The 17,830-nt window shown below is 41.6% G+C and overlaps 1 protein-coding gene across 1 annotated transcript in view; it reads left to right on the forward strand.

Annotated features, from left to right (window-relative positions):
• MCCC2 (methylcrotonyl-CoA carboxylase subunit 2) overlaps positions 1 to 17,830 on the forward strand; it is a 72,809-nt gene that overhangs the window by 50,057 nt on the left and 4,922 nt on the right. The window contains exons 9-16 of the mRNA XM_003981052.5: positions 2,053 to 2,152; positions 2,264 to 2,359; positions 3,826 to 3,898; positions 7,252 to 7,328; positions 8,270 to 8,336; positions 11,500 to 11,656; positions 12,505 to 12,619; positions 15,103 to 15,188. Coding sequence (XP_003981101.2) covers positions 2,053 to 2,152; positions 2,264 to 2,359; positions 3,826 to 3,898; positions 7,252 to 7,328; positions 8,270 to 8,336; positions 11,500 to 11,656; positions 12,505 to 12,619; positions 15,103 to 15,188 — 771 coding nt within the window. The remainder of the gene's footprint in view (positions 1 to 2,052; positions 2,153 to 2,263; positions 2,360 to 3,825; positions 3,899 to 7,251; positions 7,329 to 8,269; positions 8,337 to 11,499; positions 11,657 to 12,504; positions 12,620 to 15,102; positions 15,189 to 17,830) is intronic.

Here is a 17,830-nt window from a genome sequence, read left to right on the forward strand (position 1 = left end):
GCCCAGAGCCTGACGCGGGGCTCGAACTCACTGACCGCGAGATCGTGACCTGGCTGAAGTCGGACGCTTAACCGACTGCGCCACCCAGGCACCCCAATAATAACCTGTTTAAAATCATGAGATAATGATTAAGCGGTGATGGCTTGGTTTTTGTTTTTTTTAACAGTGTAATAGATTGCTTTGGGTTTTCTCTGTCTTTGTAAATACATATATTTAAAAAAATTTCTAATGTTTATTTGTTTTTGAGAGAGAAACAGAGCACAAGTGGGGGAAGGGGCAGAGAGAGAGGAGACACAGAATCTGAAGCAGGCTCCAGGCTCTGAGCTGTCAGCACAGAGCCCGATGCAGGGCTCGAACCCACAAACCACGAGATCATGACCTGAGCCAAAGTCAGATGCTTCACCGACTGAGCCACCCAGGTGCCTCTTTGTAAATCCATATTTAAACCTTTAGTCATCCTGAGGAGTTAATTTGACATAAAGACTTTCATAATATAGTGTCTCATCAAAGGTTTCCCTTTCCTGCTGTTTTCATGAATACTAGGCAGTTTTGAAAAGAAAGCATTTTATTTTAAATATTTACTGATTTGGAAGTAGTTCCTTCTGCTGCTGTTTGCTTACTGAATTATTACAGTGCAGCTAGAAGTCAGCAATTATAGCTGGCATTATGTATGAAGCATTTAAAAGATATGGTTGTAAAATGTCATATTAAGTTAAAAAAACTGAAGGGTCTAGTATCTGCAGTGTGTGTGGGGCTGTAGGACTAAACACGGTCTCTATGCTCATTTGGAAACACCCAGTCCAGAGGTAGAGAGTGCCTTGGAACCACCATGAGAACCCATTTCTAAGAAATATCTATCAAGGGTTTGGCATTTTTTCCTAGACAGGACATCACAATTATCACAATTTAGTTGTAGCAGATTAGTCCTTACTCATAAAATGAAGAAAAATTTTATTTTTTTCAGGTACATATTTTTGTCTGTGTTTATCATCATTTTAGTTAGTTTAAAAAATTTTTTTTAAGTTTATGTATTTATTTTGAAAGAGAGCAGGGGAGGGGCGCAGAGAGAGGGAGAGAGAATACCAAGCAGGCTCTGCGCTGCCAGGGTAGAGTAGGGTAGAGGTGAGATTGTGACCTGAGCCAAAATCAAAAGTTGGACACTTAACCGACTGAGCTACCCAGGCACCCCTTATTTATTTATTTTTTAAAAGATTTTATTTTTAAGTAATCTCTCCATTCAACGTGAGGCTTGAACTTAATACCCCCAGATCAAGAGTCACATGCTCCACTGACTGAGCCAGCTAGGTGCCCCTACAGTTATTTTTAATATTATATTACAGAGTCATATCTACCTGTGAGATAACAAGCCATCTATCTAATCAGAATAAAACTAATAGAGCAAGCCCATGCATCATTCACACCGAACTTGAAATTGAGTGGGAACTTCAGTGGCCCTTATCACACTTCTATTATCAATACCCAGTTTTACCATTGATCCAAGGGACAGGGTCTTCAAGCCTTTGTATGTTACCTATAGCAGCTTACTCTTAGGGTGTAACTTTGTAAGGTGCTCCTCAGCTGTCTCTCTGAAATGAGAGACCATAGTTGGCATCTTTGTTAGGAGCTTAGTTAGTGACAAACACTTTGTTGTTATGGACTACATTATGCCGTCTGTGGTTGTTGAACTTTAATCATATACAGCTTTGTTTGAGGTGCATGGGAGCAGCATTAAATAGAAGTCCTCATCAGCAAGGCTCTCTGGTCTAGTAGAAGAAGGTCAAGATTAAGAAATAGAAGGTGTGGATTCTTATACAGCTACTGCTGGTCCTAGGGCAAGGGACTTAATTTAAGTATACCTCAGTTTTTCCTGTTTGTGAAATAAGGATAATACCGTTCTGCCACGGCCATTGTGAGAATCAAATTAGATGACATGTATTGAAGTATTTTGGAAGTGAAATGATGCTATCCTTAAGTGAGAGAAGATATTTGGGGTTTAAGATACTTCTTTTCCTTTTCCCTGTTCTGATTATTTTAGTGTGCTTTACTCTGTAGAAAGTCTGGAGTATCCGACTACTATGCTTTGGATGATACTCATGCCCTTCACATAACTAGGAAGATTGTGAGGAATCTAAATTATCAGAAGAAATTGGATGTGAGTTGGTTATGTTCTTCTGTTTTTTATTTTATTGAAAAGCATTTTGACTTATGTTACCCTGAATAATGTCTTTTAACAGGTTGATGTGGTTGTTTTGTATTTCTGCAGGTTTCCATTGAGCCTTCTGAAGATCCTTTGTTTCCTGCTGATGAATTGTATGGAATAGTTGGCACTAACCTTAAGAGGAACTTTGATGTCCGAGAGGTGTGTGGAGTGGAACTGTGAGCTATAAACCATGCTGTCAATCTCATTATATCCATTTGTAAGGCTGCAATCTGTTTAGATAGGTTGGTGCCTTAGAGCCTACTGTAGATCTCAGTAGGGAGTGACATATAAGGGAAAGATCTCTTACTAGAAGAGAGAGGGGGATTAAAATCCTCTTAATGGTTGGGAAGTTTTCATTGCACAGTGATGAAACTTGCTTTGTTCAAAAATAGGACTCATTATTCCTGTGGAACTTAGGAATGATGTAGGTTAACTTCATAATTTTCAGCTGTTTCTTTTTAGTGTTCTGATTTTGGGAAGTGGATGCAATGTCAGTAAGTTGTTGAAAGGAAAAAAACAGTACCGTTTTAAATCAGTATGACATTAGCAGAGATTAGACTTTTGATTACAGTTGAAGCTGTTGCTATGGTTACAGATTGTCGACATGGTCTTCTTTGGTCTAGATTGACAATTTTTAGTGCTTGCGTATAGCATGTAGTCTTTTATTTTGTTTGCTATCTGACAGAATATTTTTTAAATTAGGGAATTATCTTTTTTTTCAAATTAGGAAATTATCTTACTATCAGATTCTGTGCCTTAGTTTTCCCCTTGACTATATCCATTTAGCAGTTGATGAACATTTGGGCTCTCTCCATATCTTATCTATTGTTGATAATATTGCTGTCAACATCGGGGTGCCTGTGCCCCTCAAATCAGTATTTTTGTATCCTTTGGATAAATACCTAGTAGTACAATTGCTTGGTCATAGGGTGGTTTTACTTTTAATTTTTTTGAGGAACCTCCATGCTGTTCTCCAGAGTGCCTGCACCAGTTTGCATTCCCACCAGTGGTATAAGAGGGCTCCCCTTATCTTTTTGTTTTTCTTTAAACCGGATGAGAAAAGTGAGGCTCAGAGGACTTGAGGTAGCCAGGCTGTGACTCTGGTTTCACAGCTGTAGAGCCAGGAATCAGGGCTGGGTCTTCCTCTCAGCACTATTTGCTTAGGTTCATCGCATCCTCACAACCTTGTCCCACCTTTGCAGAGGTGAGAACTGAGACTCCCTCCAGGACATTCAAGTCCTGTTGATCCCTTAGGTTGGAGGCTAAGTCTCCTGACTCTGAGCCTATCCCGTGCTTTGTGGTTGAATCCCTGACCCTCAGCTGATACTTTTGAGCAGCTCCTGGAGCTCTGAGTCCAGCGTGCAGCCCTTACAGTCTCTCTGCTTCTCTGCTTTGTAACATGGTGCTGTTGCTCTGACCACGCAGTGTAAAACCAGGGCCCAGAATGACTTCAGGGTATCAACCATGCATCTAAAGTGAAATTCTAGTGAGAAGACTTGCTGTGTAGGGTGAAATTCTGTGAAAGTAACAACTTAAGCATGAATTTGTTTTCCTTATGACTAACGTTAATGCAAAAAATTCTTTTTAGTATAATATCTCAGGGACACTGTTATTTTTCTTCTTAGGTCATTGCTAGAATCGTGGATGGAAGCAGATTCAATGAGTTCAAAGCCTTATATGGAGACACATTAGTTACAGGTATAAAGGCAAAGAATTGAAAATGTGAACATTTTCTTTTTTTTTAAAGATTTTATTAAAATTTTTTTAATGTCTTTTTTTTTTTTTTTTTTTTTTTTTTTGAGAGAAATAGAGTAGTGAGTGGGGGAGGCGCAGAGAGAGAGGGAGACATAGAATCTGAAGCAGCTCCAGGCTCTGAGCTGTCAGCTCATAGCCCAGTATTGGGCTCGAACTCCCGAACCGAACTATGAGATCATGACCTGAGCCAAAGTCAGATGCTAAACAGACTGAGCCACCCAGGCGTCCCCTTAAAGATTTTATTTTTAAGCACTCTCTACACCCATCATGGGGCTTGAACTCACTATCCCGAGATCAAGAGTCACATGCTGTACTGAGTCAGCCAGTTGCCCCTGAACTTTTTCTATTACTTTGAAAATAAGTGATGTTTTATCTCCAGGTGTTGATGCACTTGGTGTGAGCTTTGTTATTTAGAGCAGGACAAGTATGTGGGTCTGTATTCAAAAGGAGTTATTTTGTGAAGATGACTTGGAGCTGAACAGCTTCGTAGATCCAGAGGGTTTAGTATGATGATGGCTGGATGCTGTGGTGCAGGACCTTGTCTGTGACTTGGTGGAATTCACTGTGTAAAGACCCGTTACCACAGTAAAATCAGTGGGAGCATTTGTAGTTCTTTTTGTTTGGATAATTTGGTTTTTTTTTTTAATTAAAATTTTTTTTAACATTTATTCATTTTTGAGAGTGAGAGAGACAGAGTGTGAGTCGGGGAGGGGCAGAGAGAGTGGGAGACACAGAATCCGAAGCAGGCTTCAGGCTCTGAACTGTCTGCACAGAGCCTGATGTGGGGCTCAAACTCACAGACCGCAAGATCATGACCTGAGCTGAAGTCGGACACTTAACCAACTGAGTCACCCAGGTTTCCCTTGTTTGGATAATTTGTAATTATTTTGAAAATTTCAGCACTGTTTCCTTGGTTCTTTAGTCTCTAATTCAACTGGGAGGTTTTATATAATGTCCTTCCTAGAAGGACCTTCTCATAGCCTCTGTGTGGGTCTAATGTCAAATCATGTAAACACTAGACCGAGAATACAGGACAGAAAACCACGTCTGAAAAAACAAATAAGTCTATTTATAAAAGTTCATTCATTCATCTAAAGTGTTAAGTTTGCAGGCTCTGGAAGAAAAGCGTTTGAAACATAGAGGCTAGACCCATAATAATCTATCTTGGACGAATGGCAAAACGAATTCTCTGAATTTTATTTGGTCTTATGAAAGCTAGAAAATGTAGTAAGTAATGTGAAGGCAACATATCAGAGTGAAAAAAAAAATAACTCTAAAAAATCCAAATTGCAAATCTACGTGGAGGCTTAGGATAAATCACAACACTTTCTCCTGGTGTGATTTATGAGCAATAAAAGCGTTCACACTGGGAGTGGAATTTATGTTTTTGTATTGAGGTGTTTAAGTGATTAAGAGACTTTTGTTTGATATATAGACAGGATTTGTGGCCAAATAGTTCCGGATGTAACGCTCACTGTGCAGCGGTTTGAAACAAGTCAGAGCTGTTTCTGCTTCTTTTCCAAAGATGGATGGGCTGTCCTTGTCATCTGTTTTTACCAGTTTGCCCCTTACTTGCTCAAAGACCTGTGGTACCTTTGTCCCGTAGAATACTGAGGGTATATGTAATTCCTCTGTCTTGAATTCAGATAAGATTGGAGAAAGGGAAGGGGAAGTGAGAAGTGAGAAGGAGAAGAGGGGAATGAATGGAGGTTGGTGACAGGAGGAAGTATTGGGGGGAGGAAGAACAGATTTCTCTGAGGATCAGGTATCCCTGGCAGCTCTTAAGAGTTTCTTCCTGCCTCTGCACCTGCCTAGGTATGCCCTAGTAGTTTCTTGGACATTTTGCTTTCCTGTTTGGCCCGAAGGAAGCCGGTGAAGGCACTTCCTCCGTGTCCCTGATATAGTGGGGCATGTGCCCATGGGCTTGGAGATCCCAAGCCAGGCTCAGGATGGGTTGAAAGTCTAAATAGCTCACACAGGGCAGTATACCTTAGGAGCAGCACCACACTGCCAAGAGATGTGCAGGTTCCCAGCTGGTTTTGTGGGGGTGGGGCACAAAAGTGGAAGCGGATTGCTAGACCTTTGGAGAAGGTCACCCCTTTGCACTGTCTCTGTAAGTGGCATTGCCATTTAAGAAATGCAGCATAGGCTTTTGGCTGGGATTTTAGGACTGAAAGATTAAGAAAACCAAGACAACGCCAGAGTAAAGAACAAAAAAACAAGTTTTTAAAAATTCAGTGTTCTGGCATATCAGCAGGTTGACACTCTCTCTTATCCATTAATTTTCCTTCAACAATTTTTCGAGCCCCTGCTTTGTGTCACACACCACTTTGTGTCGCACACCACACGCCGAGCGTCTCAGCTGGCAGCCGGTGTATCTTGAGCTTGAAGACAGAGCGGGGTCCCCAGGCGCTTTGGGAGAGTGCTTTGTCAACAAGCACTGTTTGTTGGCTCTTGGGTTCCAAGTGTTTGATACCTATTTAGAGTCCTCGTTTGGCTTGTTGCAATTCACTCTTGGGAAGATCTCTGTAGTTTTTCAGGTTTACAAAGCCTCCTGAAATCCCCTCAGGTGTCTCCCTCACATACTAATCGTTTTCCCCCTTTTTCTTCTCCCTTTGTGTCTGTGTGTATGGAGAGTGGGTGTTTGCAGCGGTAGTGGGACTGGTGGTGAGGAATAAAGGAAGCTTTTAGAGAAAATGAAAGTGCAGTGGTTCATTGTGTGACCACCGGCCTCGACTGTGCTCCCGCTTTTGAAAGCAAGTTGGCCTGGGTGTTACATGTAAGCCAATTTAACAATAAATTATATTAAAAAAGAAAGAAAGAAAGAAAGGTGGCCTTTGCTGAGTTTATACCCTTTACCTCAAGGTCCTGTCATTGCCACAGGCACTTTCAGGCAAGCCAGTCACCTGAGAATGACAGATAGCTCTGAACATGGGCCTTTAAAGGGCTCTCCGCCTGTGATTTGTTCCATTTGTTCCTCTGTCTGGTACTTAGTAGGCACTCGGACATGCGTTACACAAATGAATGGGCAACACCCTACCCCATCATCGAACCAAACCAACCAGTCAGACAAAGTGATAACTTTACAGGTAACACACTCCTTTCAAGGAAGCAAAGAACCTAGATTCTCCAGTACTTTAGAAAGAAGAAATTGTGACATGAGCTGTTCTGTACCCTAGACAGAATCCCCACGTTTTAAACTTTGATTTGAAATTAAAGAATGTGTAACTATGTCTGTTAGCTGTGAATTAAAAATCCTGTGGAATACATAAATCTTTTTTCAATTTTCTTTTGAGGATTTGCTAGAATATTTGGATACCCTATAGGTATCATTGGAAATAACGGAGTTCTCTTTTCTGAATCTGCAAAAAAGGCAAGTACTGTTAAACATGTTTCAGGATTTTCTGTTTTAAACTTTGAAGGTCAAGTAATGAATGAAAGTTTATTGCATGAAAACTTTAAAATATTTAACCAGATGCCTTAGTAGGCAGAACACTGTATGTGCATGTGAGCATGTGTGTGTGTATGTTAGTGTTTGAAACTGTTTATATGGGGGTTTACATTAACATGTTTTATCTAGAGCATTATTTAAACAATGAAATGTTTCAGGGAAGTTTTGATACGACGCTTGAACTGTAAGTGCTGTGGATGACATGTATGTATCCTCAGGCTGTAGGAATACTTGTTTTAAAAGTGCTTATATTGTTTTAATTTTTACTAAAAGTTTTTTTCTTAATGTTTATTCATTTTGAGAGAGAGAGAAAGAGCTCAAGCGGGGGAGTGGCAGAGAGAGAAAGAGAGAGAGAGAGAGAGAGAAACAGATTCCCAAGCAGGCCCTTCCCTCCCAGCACAGAACCCATCCTGGGGCCCCATCTCACAAACCATGAGATCATGACCTGAGCTGAAATCAAGAGTTGGGCAGTTAACTGACTGAGCCACCCAGGTGCCCCTCTGTTTTCTTTTAAAGTGGAAAACTAAGGAATTATAGTGAGGCTCAGGAATTCCCACTGACAAGCACTTCTAGTTTTTTGAGTTTCACTTGCTGTTTAGAATGTTAGTGATTGACTTCATCCCTACAGCTGTGAGCCAGTGATCACACACATGACTGCAAACAAATGTAGTACAAACCATAGTCGATGTCCCATTGGCCGTGGGTCCACACGGGAGTATTATTGTTACTGTTACTGTAAGGTCAAACTAGCTAAGCACAGGGTACACTTTCCTATTGCTGACCCAGGTATGGTGTTTGTAGGATGCATGATGGCTACAGATTTGTTCACCCCCCTTTAAAAAGATTACCTCATTTGCTTATAGGGGGCTCACTTCATCCAGTTATGCTGCCAAAGGAATATTCCTCTGCTGTTCCTTCAAAACATTACCGGTAAGAAAATAGCTTAATCAGTTTTGTTGCATTATTCCAGAGATTAACTGTCCAGTAGGACTCAGATATTGGGCAGTGTAGACATAGAGCACTTCCATTATAGCAAAAAGTTCAACTGGATACTGTTTGGTAGAGTCTCTTCAAGGGTTAACACTTCATGAATCTAAAATGAGATGTTTATCCCTATTTGGATAAAGCAGTTTCTCAGTTACATGTATCACAGTCAGAGGGCCTCCCTTTACTCCTACACACGCATACCTACGCCCCTTCCTCCCCCACCCTGGCAGGGCGCTATTCTCTCCCAGAAATACTGATCTCACTACCAGAGAGTGTTGTCTGGCCCATCATCTCTTTCCTAGCACTTTGTTTTCCATAAAGGATTTCAAGCACATGCTATGCTCCTTCCTTTTCCTCATCTTTTATTGTGTGGTTAATTCTACCTGAAGTGACATACTAGAAAAGGTGTATGTACATCCTGAACAATAGTCTGAGGATTTGAGTTTGGACTCCAAAGAATGGTAAGATCAGTATCCCCTCTCTGGATTTCATGTTTCATAGATGATCTTAATAGGGTGGATGAAATGATTTTTAAGGTCTTCTGTGGTTGTAGAGTCCTTTTTCCTACAATTCTCTGTTACTTATCTTGTTTGTGGAACAGTGCCTAACCTATAGGGGGCACTTAGATATGGTGGTTAGCTGGAAGCCCCCCTCCTCCTGTCTTCAAAATGATCCCTGGTTATCTCAAGCTCAAAGGAAGGAGGGCTCTTAGTTAGTCATTAGAATCAGGCGAGCCTTCACAAGAAAAAGGAGTTTGGCTCCTGCTAGTCAGCAGGGCATTAAACAGTCCTGTGCAAAAACATCTTGATCTGGTGCTTCCCTTAAGTTTATGATAGTTGATTAGATGGATTTTGAGAGGCGTTATGTCCCAACAGCAGCCTGAGAGAGCACTTTGTGGCAAACCTTGTGGAAGGGCAGATAAAAAGAATTCTGAAGCTTCAGGGGACCTTGTTTCTAATAATTTGATCATTTATTAACCACCAGTAAGTTAAACCTTGTTCTTGGAAGTTACACCTACATTTCTGTTCTTTGGTTTTTCGGTTGGGTTGGGCGCAGAGTGCAGAGGTTGTGTTTGATTTTGCAATCTTGCATTTGACAGTCCTGTGTGACATCCATGGAGATACACATACAAAAGGCAGTTGAATAAATCTATTTTTATTATTATTAAATATATTTTTAACATTTATTTATTTTTGAGAGATAGAGTGTAAGTGGGGAGGGGCAGAGAAAGAGGGAGACACAGAATCTGAAGCAAGCTCCAGGCTCTGAGCTGTCAGCACAGAGCCTGGTATGGGGGTCCAAACCCTTGGACCATGAGATCATGACCTGAGCTGAAGTCTGATGCTTAACCGACTGAGCCACTCAGGCGTCTTAGCAGTTCAAAAAATCTTGAACACAGAGGACGTGTGTTGGCTGCATATAAATATATAGGCATCCTCAGAATATGTAGATGTTATTTAAGACTGTGGGAAGAGATGAGAACACCCCCGAAAGAAGACAAGAGGGCTCAGGGACAGTCTTTGAGGACAGAACTCTGATTTTTTCCAAAGAGATGAGAGGAGAGGAAGGAAGGGAGCATGATTATGTTGTTTTTTATGCTGGGAAGGATTAGGAGAAAGACAATTGAGGTGACACAATCTTTTTTTTTTTTTTTTTTTTTTTTTTTTTAATGTTTATGGTATTTATTTTGAGAGAGAGAAAGATAGTGAACAGGGGAGGGACAGAGAGAAAGGGAGACAGAGAATCCCAGGCAGATCTGTGCTATCACCTAAGAGCCTGATGTGGGGCTCAAACTCATGAACTGTGAGATCGTTACCTGAGCCAAAACCAAGAGTCAAACACTTAACTGACTGAACCACCCATGCACCCCGTGGAATCCTATTTTTGAAGGCAAAATCATCTCCAGGGAATAGAGAAGCGGTAGGGTGCTGGGTGAGGGATGAGAGCTTGAAGGTAGCTGATATTTGAGCTAGCTACTGTGGAATATTTCAGGAAATCAAGACAAGGCAGGAAGAGGTGCTCTGAGCTATTGCGAGGGCCCTGTTCACAGGGGTCCCAGGGAAGCACAGTGTGCCTGGCAAGGATGAGGGCTGTCCTGTCAGTACCGCTCTGTCTGCAGCTTGGACAGCTGTCCCATAAAAACTGAATGGAATCGGATGACTTGATTGCCGGGGACTTGCAAAACAAAAACAGTGACAGCCAGTTAGGCAAGTGAGTGGACGGTTGGGGAGGGAGACGCATGAAGCCTGGCTTGGGTTTTGTGAGGTGAGCAGGAAGGAGCCCAAGGCCTGGAGGGCCCAGTGCAGCTGCAGAGCCGTCTCCCATGGCCAGGAGCTTGAGGAAGCACAGGAATGCTGTAGTTGCCGTGAAAAATTCTTCCACCATGCTATTGAGTCACTGGCGGGGGGCTCTTACCATATTTGAAACATCTATCTTTTTATTTCATCCAAATTTTAAAGCAGTGTTTCAGAAGGAACAGTTTATGTATTAAACCAGGTCAGGACATATGGAAGCCTTTGTAGTTCGGCTTGCTACAGCATTTCGTCCTGAGCTTGCTGTGTCACAGTCCTTCATCACTGACTGCTGTTTGGGGAGAATTTTTGACGGTAAACTCCTGGCATCCTGATCTTGTTTGAGAGCTGTGTGTGCATCCAGATGAACCATTTTAATGGTTTCAATAAAATGAAAATTTTAGAAGTGATTAGAGCAGTTTTATTTTATCTTTAAAAAAATTTTTTTTTAATGTTTATTTATTTTTGAGAGAGAGAGAGTGTGAGTGAGGCAGGGGCAGAGAGAGGGGGAGACACAGAATCCGAAGCAGGCTCCAGGCTCTGAGCTGTCAGCACAGAGCCTGACGCGAGGCTCAAACCCCTGAACCACGAGATCATGACCTGAGCCAAAGTTGGACACTTACCCGACTGAGCCACCCAGGCTCCCCTTATTTTATCTTTTCAAGCAAACTTTTTGGGGGTGTATATTTCGCATGTAAATATTTTGTTACAGTGAGAGGCTTTGTAGTAAAATACAATTTGACAAGATGTTGGATTTGACTTCTGCACATAAATTCCCTTACATCCAGAGGCTCTTTTTCTGTTCTTTTCCTTAGGATTTATGGTTGGTAGAGACTATGAGGCGGAAGGAATTGCCAAGGATGGTGCCAAGATGGTGGCTGCTGTAGCCTGTGCCAATGTGCCTAAGATAACTGTCATCATTGGGGGATCTTATGGGGCCGGAAACTATGGGATGTGTGGCAGAGCATATAGGTAGGTGATTGTCAGGGTTTTCTCTGAAGAAAGAATCACACTTCAAGTATATTTATAAATGGTCAGTTTGTTACAGGTTTAGTTGAAACATAGAATGGCATTCACAAATTTTGATCAGTTATACCGTAATTTGTATCATCTGGAGGAGTGAAATGAAATTTAAGACTAAACGTGCTACTTGGAAGAAATCCACAATGGGAATCAGGAAATATTTTGCGATGGCTTATAATGTCATAATTTATGTGATGCAGCTAAGGTCTTGCTTTGAGGAAGGTGTGTACTAGACGTAAATATACATAGACTGGAAAAGAAAGGCTGAAAATCCCTGAGCCAGGCTGCCAGCTCAAGAAGTGTGAAGAAGAACAGCTTATTCAACACAAGAAAATAGAAAACAGGACACAATAAAGAGCGAACATCGTAAAGATAAAAGAATCAGGAAAGCCCAGACTTACTTGTTTAAAAAGGTTAACAAATTTGGTCGTCTCCTAGTAAAACTAAAAAATAAAGCAAAAAGACTTTAGATCGGGAATGGAAAACAGGACATAAGCACAGGTAATAAGGGGATATTTTGAATATTTTTATGCCCAATAAGTTGACATGAAATGGACAAATAAAATTTATCAAAACAGACATCGGAATCATGTGGAGAACTTAAGAACCCAACTACACTCAGCACACACCTCTGGAGATTCGTCTGGGGTAGGTTCCAAACGTGATTTTTAAAAAAAATGCCCTTGGAATACACAGCTGGAATGAAGAACCACTAATTTAGGAGGTAATCACAGGCCTGTGAAAACCTCTGTGTTGTACAGTGAATTAATTTGATCATTTTTCTTCCCCCCCTACAGCCCAAGATTCCTCTACCTGTGGCCAAACGCTCGTGTCTCAGTGATGGGAGGAGAACAGGCAGCCAATGTGTTGGCCACAGTAGCAAAGGACCAAAGAGCACGTGAAGGGAAACAAGTAAATGCTGTTTTTTCTGTGTCTGTGGGTTTGGCTGAGCGAGGGAGCAGCGCACCCAGAACTCCTCAGTGTTCACGGGTTAGGGCCTGGCTTCACTTAGAAGATGCTGACTGTCAGCAATTTGGACTTCCATATGCTCTATCTCTCTTGTTAGAGCTACTTTATTGGAGGTTGCTTGTTGTAATTTTTCAGAATTTCCAAGAAAATACTCGAGAAACTCAGACACTGGTCTGAGGCATAAGGATCTTAGGTTCTTAGTCATTTGCAGTTAGTGAGATTTAAATAAATGCGATTTACTTCTTTGATTTTATGACCTAAAGCAGCAGAATTTTGTTTTTTCCAGTTTCTCTCTTAGATTGTCCTTGAGTGGGAGGGCCCGGTCCTTTAATTGAGGATGGAGTAACATTATTATACTGTGCACATATAAATGAAAAATGGAAAGGTCACTGGAAGCTTGATGAAAGGCAAATCAGCAAGTGGCTGCTTTTAGTTTTCTAAATGTTAATAGTAGGTACTTTTAAGCGATTGTTTTTTAGGCCTTGACAGCAACATCACACAAAAGGTACTGACTGAGTACTCCACAGGGTATAGAGTGCTCAAGCACCTTAGAAGGTTTACATGACTTGGAGAAAATGTGAGGTTCTTGCCCCTTGAGTAGCTGACAGTCTGGGGGCGGACAGCTTATAATCTGAGGGTTGAGTGAACAACAGAATAATTTATTAAGGCAAATTCTTCTTTGCAAGCAGTTGTTTTGAAAATGGATTCTTTTGTTTGTGTCTCAGAGATTCTTCTGAAGTTGTGCATTAATTTTTATTAGTTATACTACTACTTTGCATAAGCCCCGAACCTTAAAATGATTGATGCATGTTCTTGGAACTGTTTACGTGACCTGTTTTATCGTAACAGGGCATAACATGGAGGAGGCCCTGCCTTCTAAGGTTCTCATTCCTGCCAGTTAGGATCATCTGGTCAACCGCCTAGCTTATGGAATGGGGATAAGATAAGCATGAGGGGTGGCTCTTGCCTCCCTGAATGCATCCTACTCATGCTTCACATCCTCAGTTGTCTTTTCCAAGCAGCAGGAATTCTGCAGACTTAAACTGAAGTTTTCTATTCATTTCCGTACTGATGAGTATCCAAGTGAAATGAGAGGTTTACTCTTGTGTTTGTTGTGTGTTTGTGTGTTAGGCATCAGAGGTGTGAAATTCTACCTGATATTTTAAAGACCTAGCTTTAACCCTAGCCCAGTATGGTAGTCTTTTATTAAATAGTTGTTCTTTGATTGATATACAAATATATGAATTCATTTATTCTTATGTATGAAAGGAAAGTATAGGATTTTAGTGGTTCTCTCCCCAAATTCTTGACATATAAGTGATACTAAACTATGAAAGTACATAAAAGAAGGTTGGATTTATTTGAAATAAGTCATTTGTTTTGGTGTGAAATACTTTTTAAGTTGAAAACACTTTCCAGGGTTTCAAAATTGGTCTGCATAAAGATTTTTGCAACTGAATTAATTATCGCTTGTTTCTGGCAATACTGGTGGGCAAGCCATTAAATTTTTAATTAGAGGAAAATATCTCTGAGCTATTTGGGTTTATTCAAGTGGTGGTTGATATTTCACCCATTTAAACTTTAAAATTGTTTTAAATTTGTCTATTTTGAATGAAAATCCCCTACGGGGCACCTGGGTGGCTCGGTTGATTAAGCATACGAGTCTTGATTTCGGCTGAGGTCCTGATCTCATGGTCATGAGATGGAGTACCACTCTGGGCTCTGTGCCGACAGTGTGGAGCTTCCTTGGGATTCTCTCCCCTTCTCTCTGCCCATACCCACCACTCCCTGTTTCAAAAAACAAAAACAAAAACAAAAACAAAACCCACAACAATCTCCTACTGGTCCACATCCAACAGAAGCTGCTAAATGTAAAATTGCCCTTTTGTTACATTTTGTATAATTCACATCCCTTGTTAGGCCCTGCTAGAATACTCTATCCCCTTGGGTTTGTTTTTGTTTTTCAAGTTTATTTACTTATTTTGAGGGGCGGGGAGGGCAGGGGAGGGACAAAGAGAGAGAGAGAGAGAATCCCAAGCAGGATCCGCACTGTCAGCGTGGAGCGCATTGCAGGGCTCGATCTCACAAACCATGAAATCACAACCTGAGCCAAAATCAAGAGTTAGATGCTCAACCAACTGAGCCACTCAGGTGCCCTGCGATCCCCTTGGTTTTGAACCTTACACTAAACCGCCTCAGGAAGTTGTCTCTGACAAGGGAGATGTAATGGTGGACCAGTTTGACACTCATGTCTCAGGTGAGATCATGTGTACTAAAGTATCACTTGTCATCTATATATGTCACTGTGCAGATGGTGGTTGTGACCTTATTACTCAAGAAATGGTCACCCCTTTTTTCTTGAGGTTCTCTTGAGTGGATCTGTTGCTTTAGTACAGTGGATTCATTCATGGTCCCTTTTCTTTCAGTTCTCCCCTGCGGATGAAGCAGCTTTAAAAGAGCCAATCATTAAGAAGTTTGAAGAGGAAGGAAACCCTTACTATTCCAGTGCAAGGTGGGAACCAGGGAAAAACTACCTTCTGATACCTCCTGATGGGTGCATCTGGGCTGTAAGGGCAGCAGCTTTACAGAGATACAGGCAGTTGGGTTGGTCTGGCCTTTGTAGGAACCAGTAAACAACTTTGGGCCGCACATAATTTTGTATTATTGTCTCTATAATGGGAGTACCTGCTGCGGAAATCCCACCCCTTCTCCCAGGCTGGGCTATGGACCATTACCTTTGGTCTGATTCCACAACTCTCCACCATTCTTTCCACCACCACCCCCCGCCACGCCTTTTTTTTAGTGTTTATTTTATTTTTGAGAGAGAGATAGAGAACACATGAAAAGGGAAGGGGCAGAGAGAGAGGAGAGACACAGGATCAGAGACAGTCTCCAGGCTCTAAGCTGTCAGCACAGACCTGACACAGGACTTCAACTCACTGTGAACTGCAAGATCATGACCTGAGCCGAAGTCGGCACTTAACCGACTGAGCCACCCAGGCGCCCCCTTCCTTCTCCCACTTCTAAATGAGGTGTCTGGGCCTGCAGGGGATAAAAAGTTAAGAGTTATAATCCTGGCTGTATCATTTTCAGGAATTCGTTCTTTTATAGTTTTTGCTTAAATACGTGGATTCCTGCCATGCCCCTGTCTTTATTTTGTTTTTACTCCTCTTTTATTCAATGTTTATTTATTTTTGGGACAGAGAGAGACACAGCATGAATGGGGGAGGGGCAGAGAGAGAGAGGGAGACACAGAATCGGAAACAGGCTCCAGGCTCTGAGCCATCAGCCCAGAGCCTGATGCGGGGCTCGAACTCACGGACTGCGAGACCGTGACCCGGCTGAAGTCGGACGCTTAACCGACTGCGCCACCCAGGCACCCCATTTTTACTCCTATTTTAAAGATGACTTTGGTTGAACTGTTGAACATGTTTTGGCACTTGATAACGAGTGTGCTTGTGCACTGAGGAGGTGATTACTCACAGCCAGGGTCTGCGTGTCAGCACCAAGTAATCACCTCACACACCATTGCAACTCTTGGTTCTGTTTGTTTCTTACAGCCTTTAATGAGGTCATAAATCATCGTGGCCTGCCCGGGCTGCAGACTTGCTGCCATGTGTGCATTCAGACCTCTGTTTTCAGCAACTTTAATGTTCTTCATTCTGAAGAATAATCTAAGCTTCATATCTTCCTTTTATCCCTTGGGCATATGGAATAAAGAAAATAACTATTTGTGTCTTTTAAAATTAGGTTATGGTGTGATTTGTGTCATTTACTGGGGAAGGCAAACTGGAGAGGAAGGAGAAAAGAAAAAAATTAGAATCCGTTTCAGTCATCAGCACATCTTTCGTGGCGGGTACTGCTCCTGGCACTTTGGGTACAGAGGCTGAACATACTTATTTTCAAGAGCATATAATTACTTTCGGAATGAAAATGGTACCATTTGGCATTTTTAAAAAGCCTATTTCTCTTCTTGTTAATATGTATTTTTGTAAGCCGATTTGCAGGGCTATTTTGTTGTGGGTCATTGATTCATTTAATTAAGATGAAAATATTTTATAGTCTTTGAGACATAAACATGTTCTTGTTACCATCACTTAAACAGACTTAGATAGTAGCCAGTAGAAGCAAAGAGGAAATAGAAAACCCTAAAAAAAGGTTTAAGAGAAAAGAGTAAATGGTAAGCTCACATACAGTTTTTTTTTTTTTTTCAATATATGAAATTTATTGTCAAATTGGTTTCCATACAACACCCAGTGCTCATCCCAAAAGGTGCCCTCCTCAATACCCATCACCCACCCTCTCCTCCCTCCCACCCCCCATCAGCCCTCAGTTTGTTCTCAGTTTTTAAGAGTCTCCTATGCTTTGGCTCTCTCCCACTCTAACCTCTTTTTTTTTTTCCTTCCCCTCCCCCATGGGTTTCTGTTAAGTTTCTCAGGATCCACATAAGAGTGAACACATATGGTATCTGTCTGTCTCTGTATGGCTTATTTCACTTAGCATCACACTCTCCAGTTCCATCCACGTTGCTACAAAGGGCCATATTTCATTTTTTCTCATTGCCACGTAGTACTCCATTGTGTATATAAACCACAATTTCTTTATCCATTTGTCAGTTGATGGACATTTAGGCTCTTCCCATAATTTGGCTGTTGTTGAGAGTGCTGCTATAAACATTGGGGTACAAGTGCCCCTCTGCGTCAGCACTCCTGTATCCTTCCTGTATTCCTAGCAGTGCTACTGCTGGGTCATAGGGTAGGTCTATTTTTAATTTTTAGAGGAACCTCCACACTGTTTTCCAGAGCGGCTGCACCAATTTGCATTCCCACCAACAGTGCAAGAGGGTTCCCGTTTCTCCACATCCTCTCCAGCATCTGTAGTCTCCTGATTTGTTCATTTTGGCCACTCTGACTGGCATGAAGTGATATTTGAGTGTGGTTTTGATTTGTATTTCCCTGATGAGGAGCGACGTTGAGCATCTTTTCATGTGCCTGCTGGCCACCTGGATGTCTTCTTTAGAGAAGTGTCTATTCATGTTTTCTGCCCATTTCTTCACTGGATTATTTGTTTTTCGGGTGTGGAGTTTGGTGAGCTCTTTATAGATTTTGGATACTAGCCCTTTGTCCGATATGTCATTTGCAAATATCTTTTCCC

Source organism: Felis catus, chromosome A1, assembly GCF_018350175.1.
Source record: "Felis catus isolate Fca126 chromosome A1, F.catus_Fca126_mat1.0, whole genome shotgun sequence".
Taxonomy (NCBI): Eukaryota; Metazoa; Chordata; class Mammalia; order Carnivora; family Felidae; genus Felis; species Felis catus.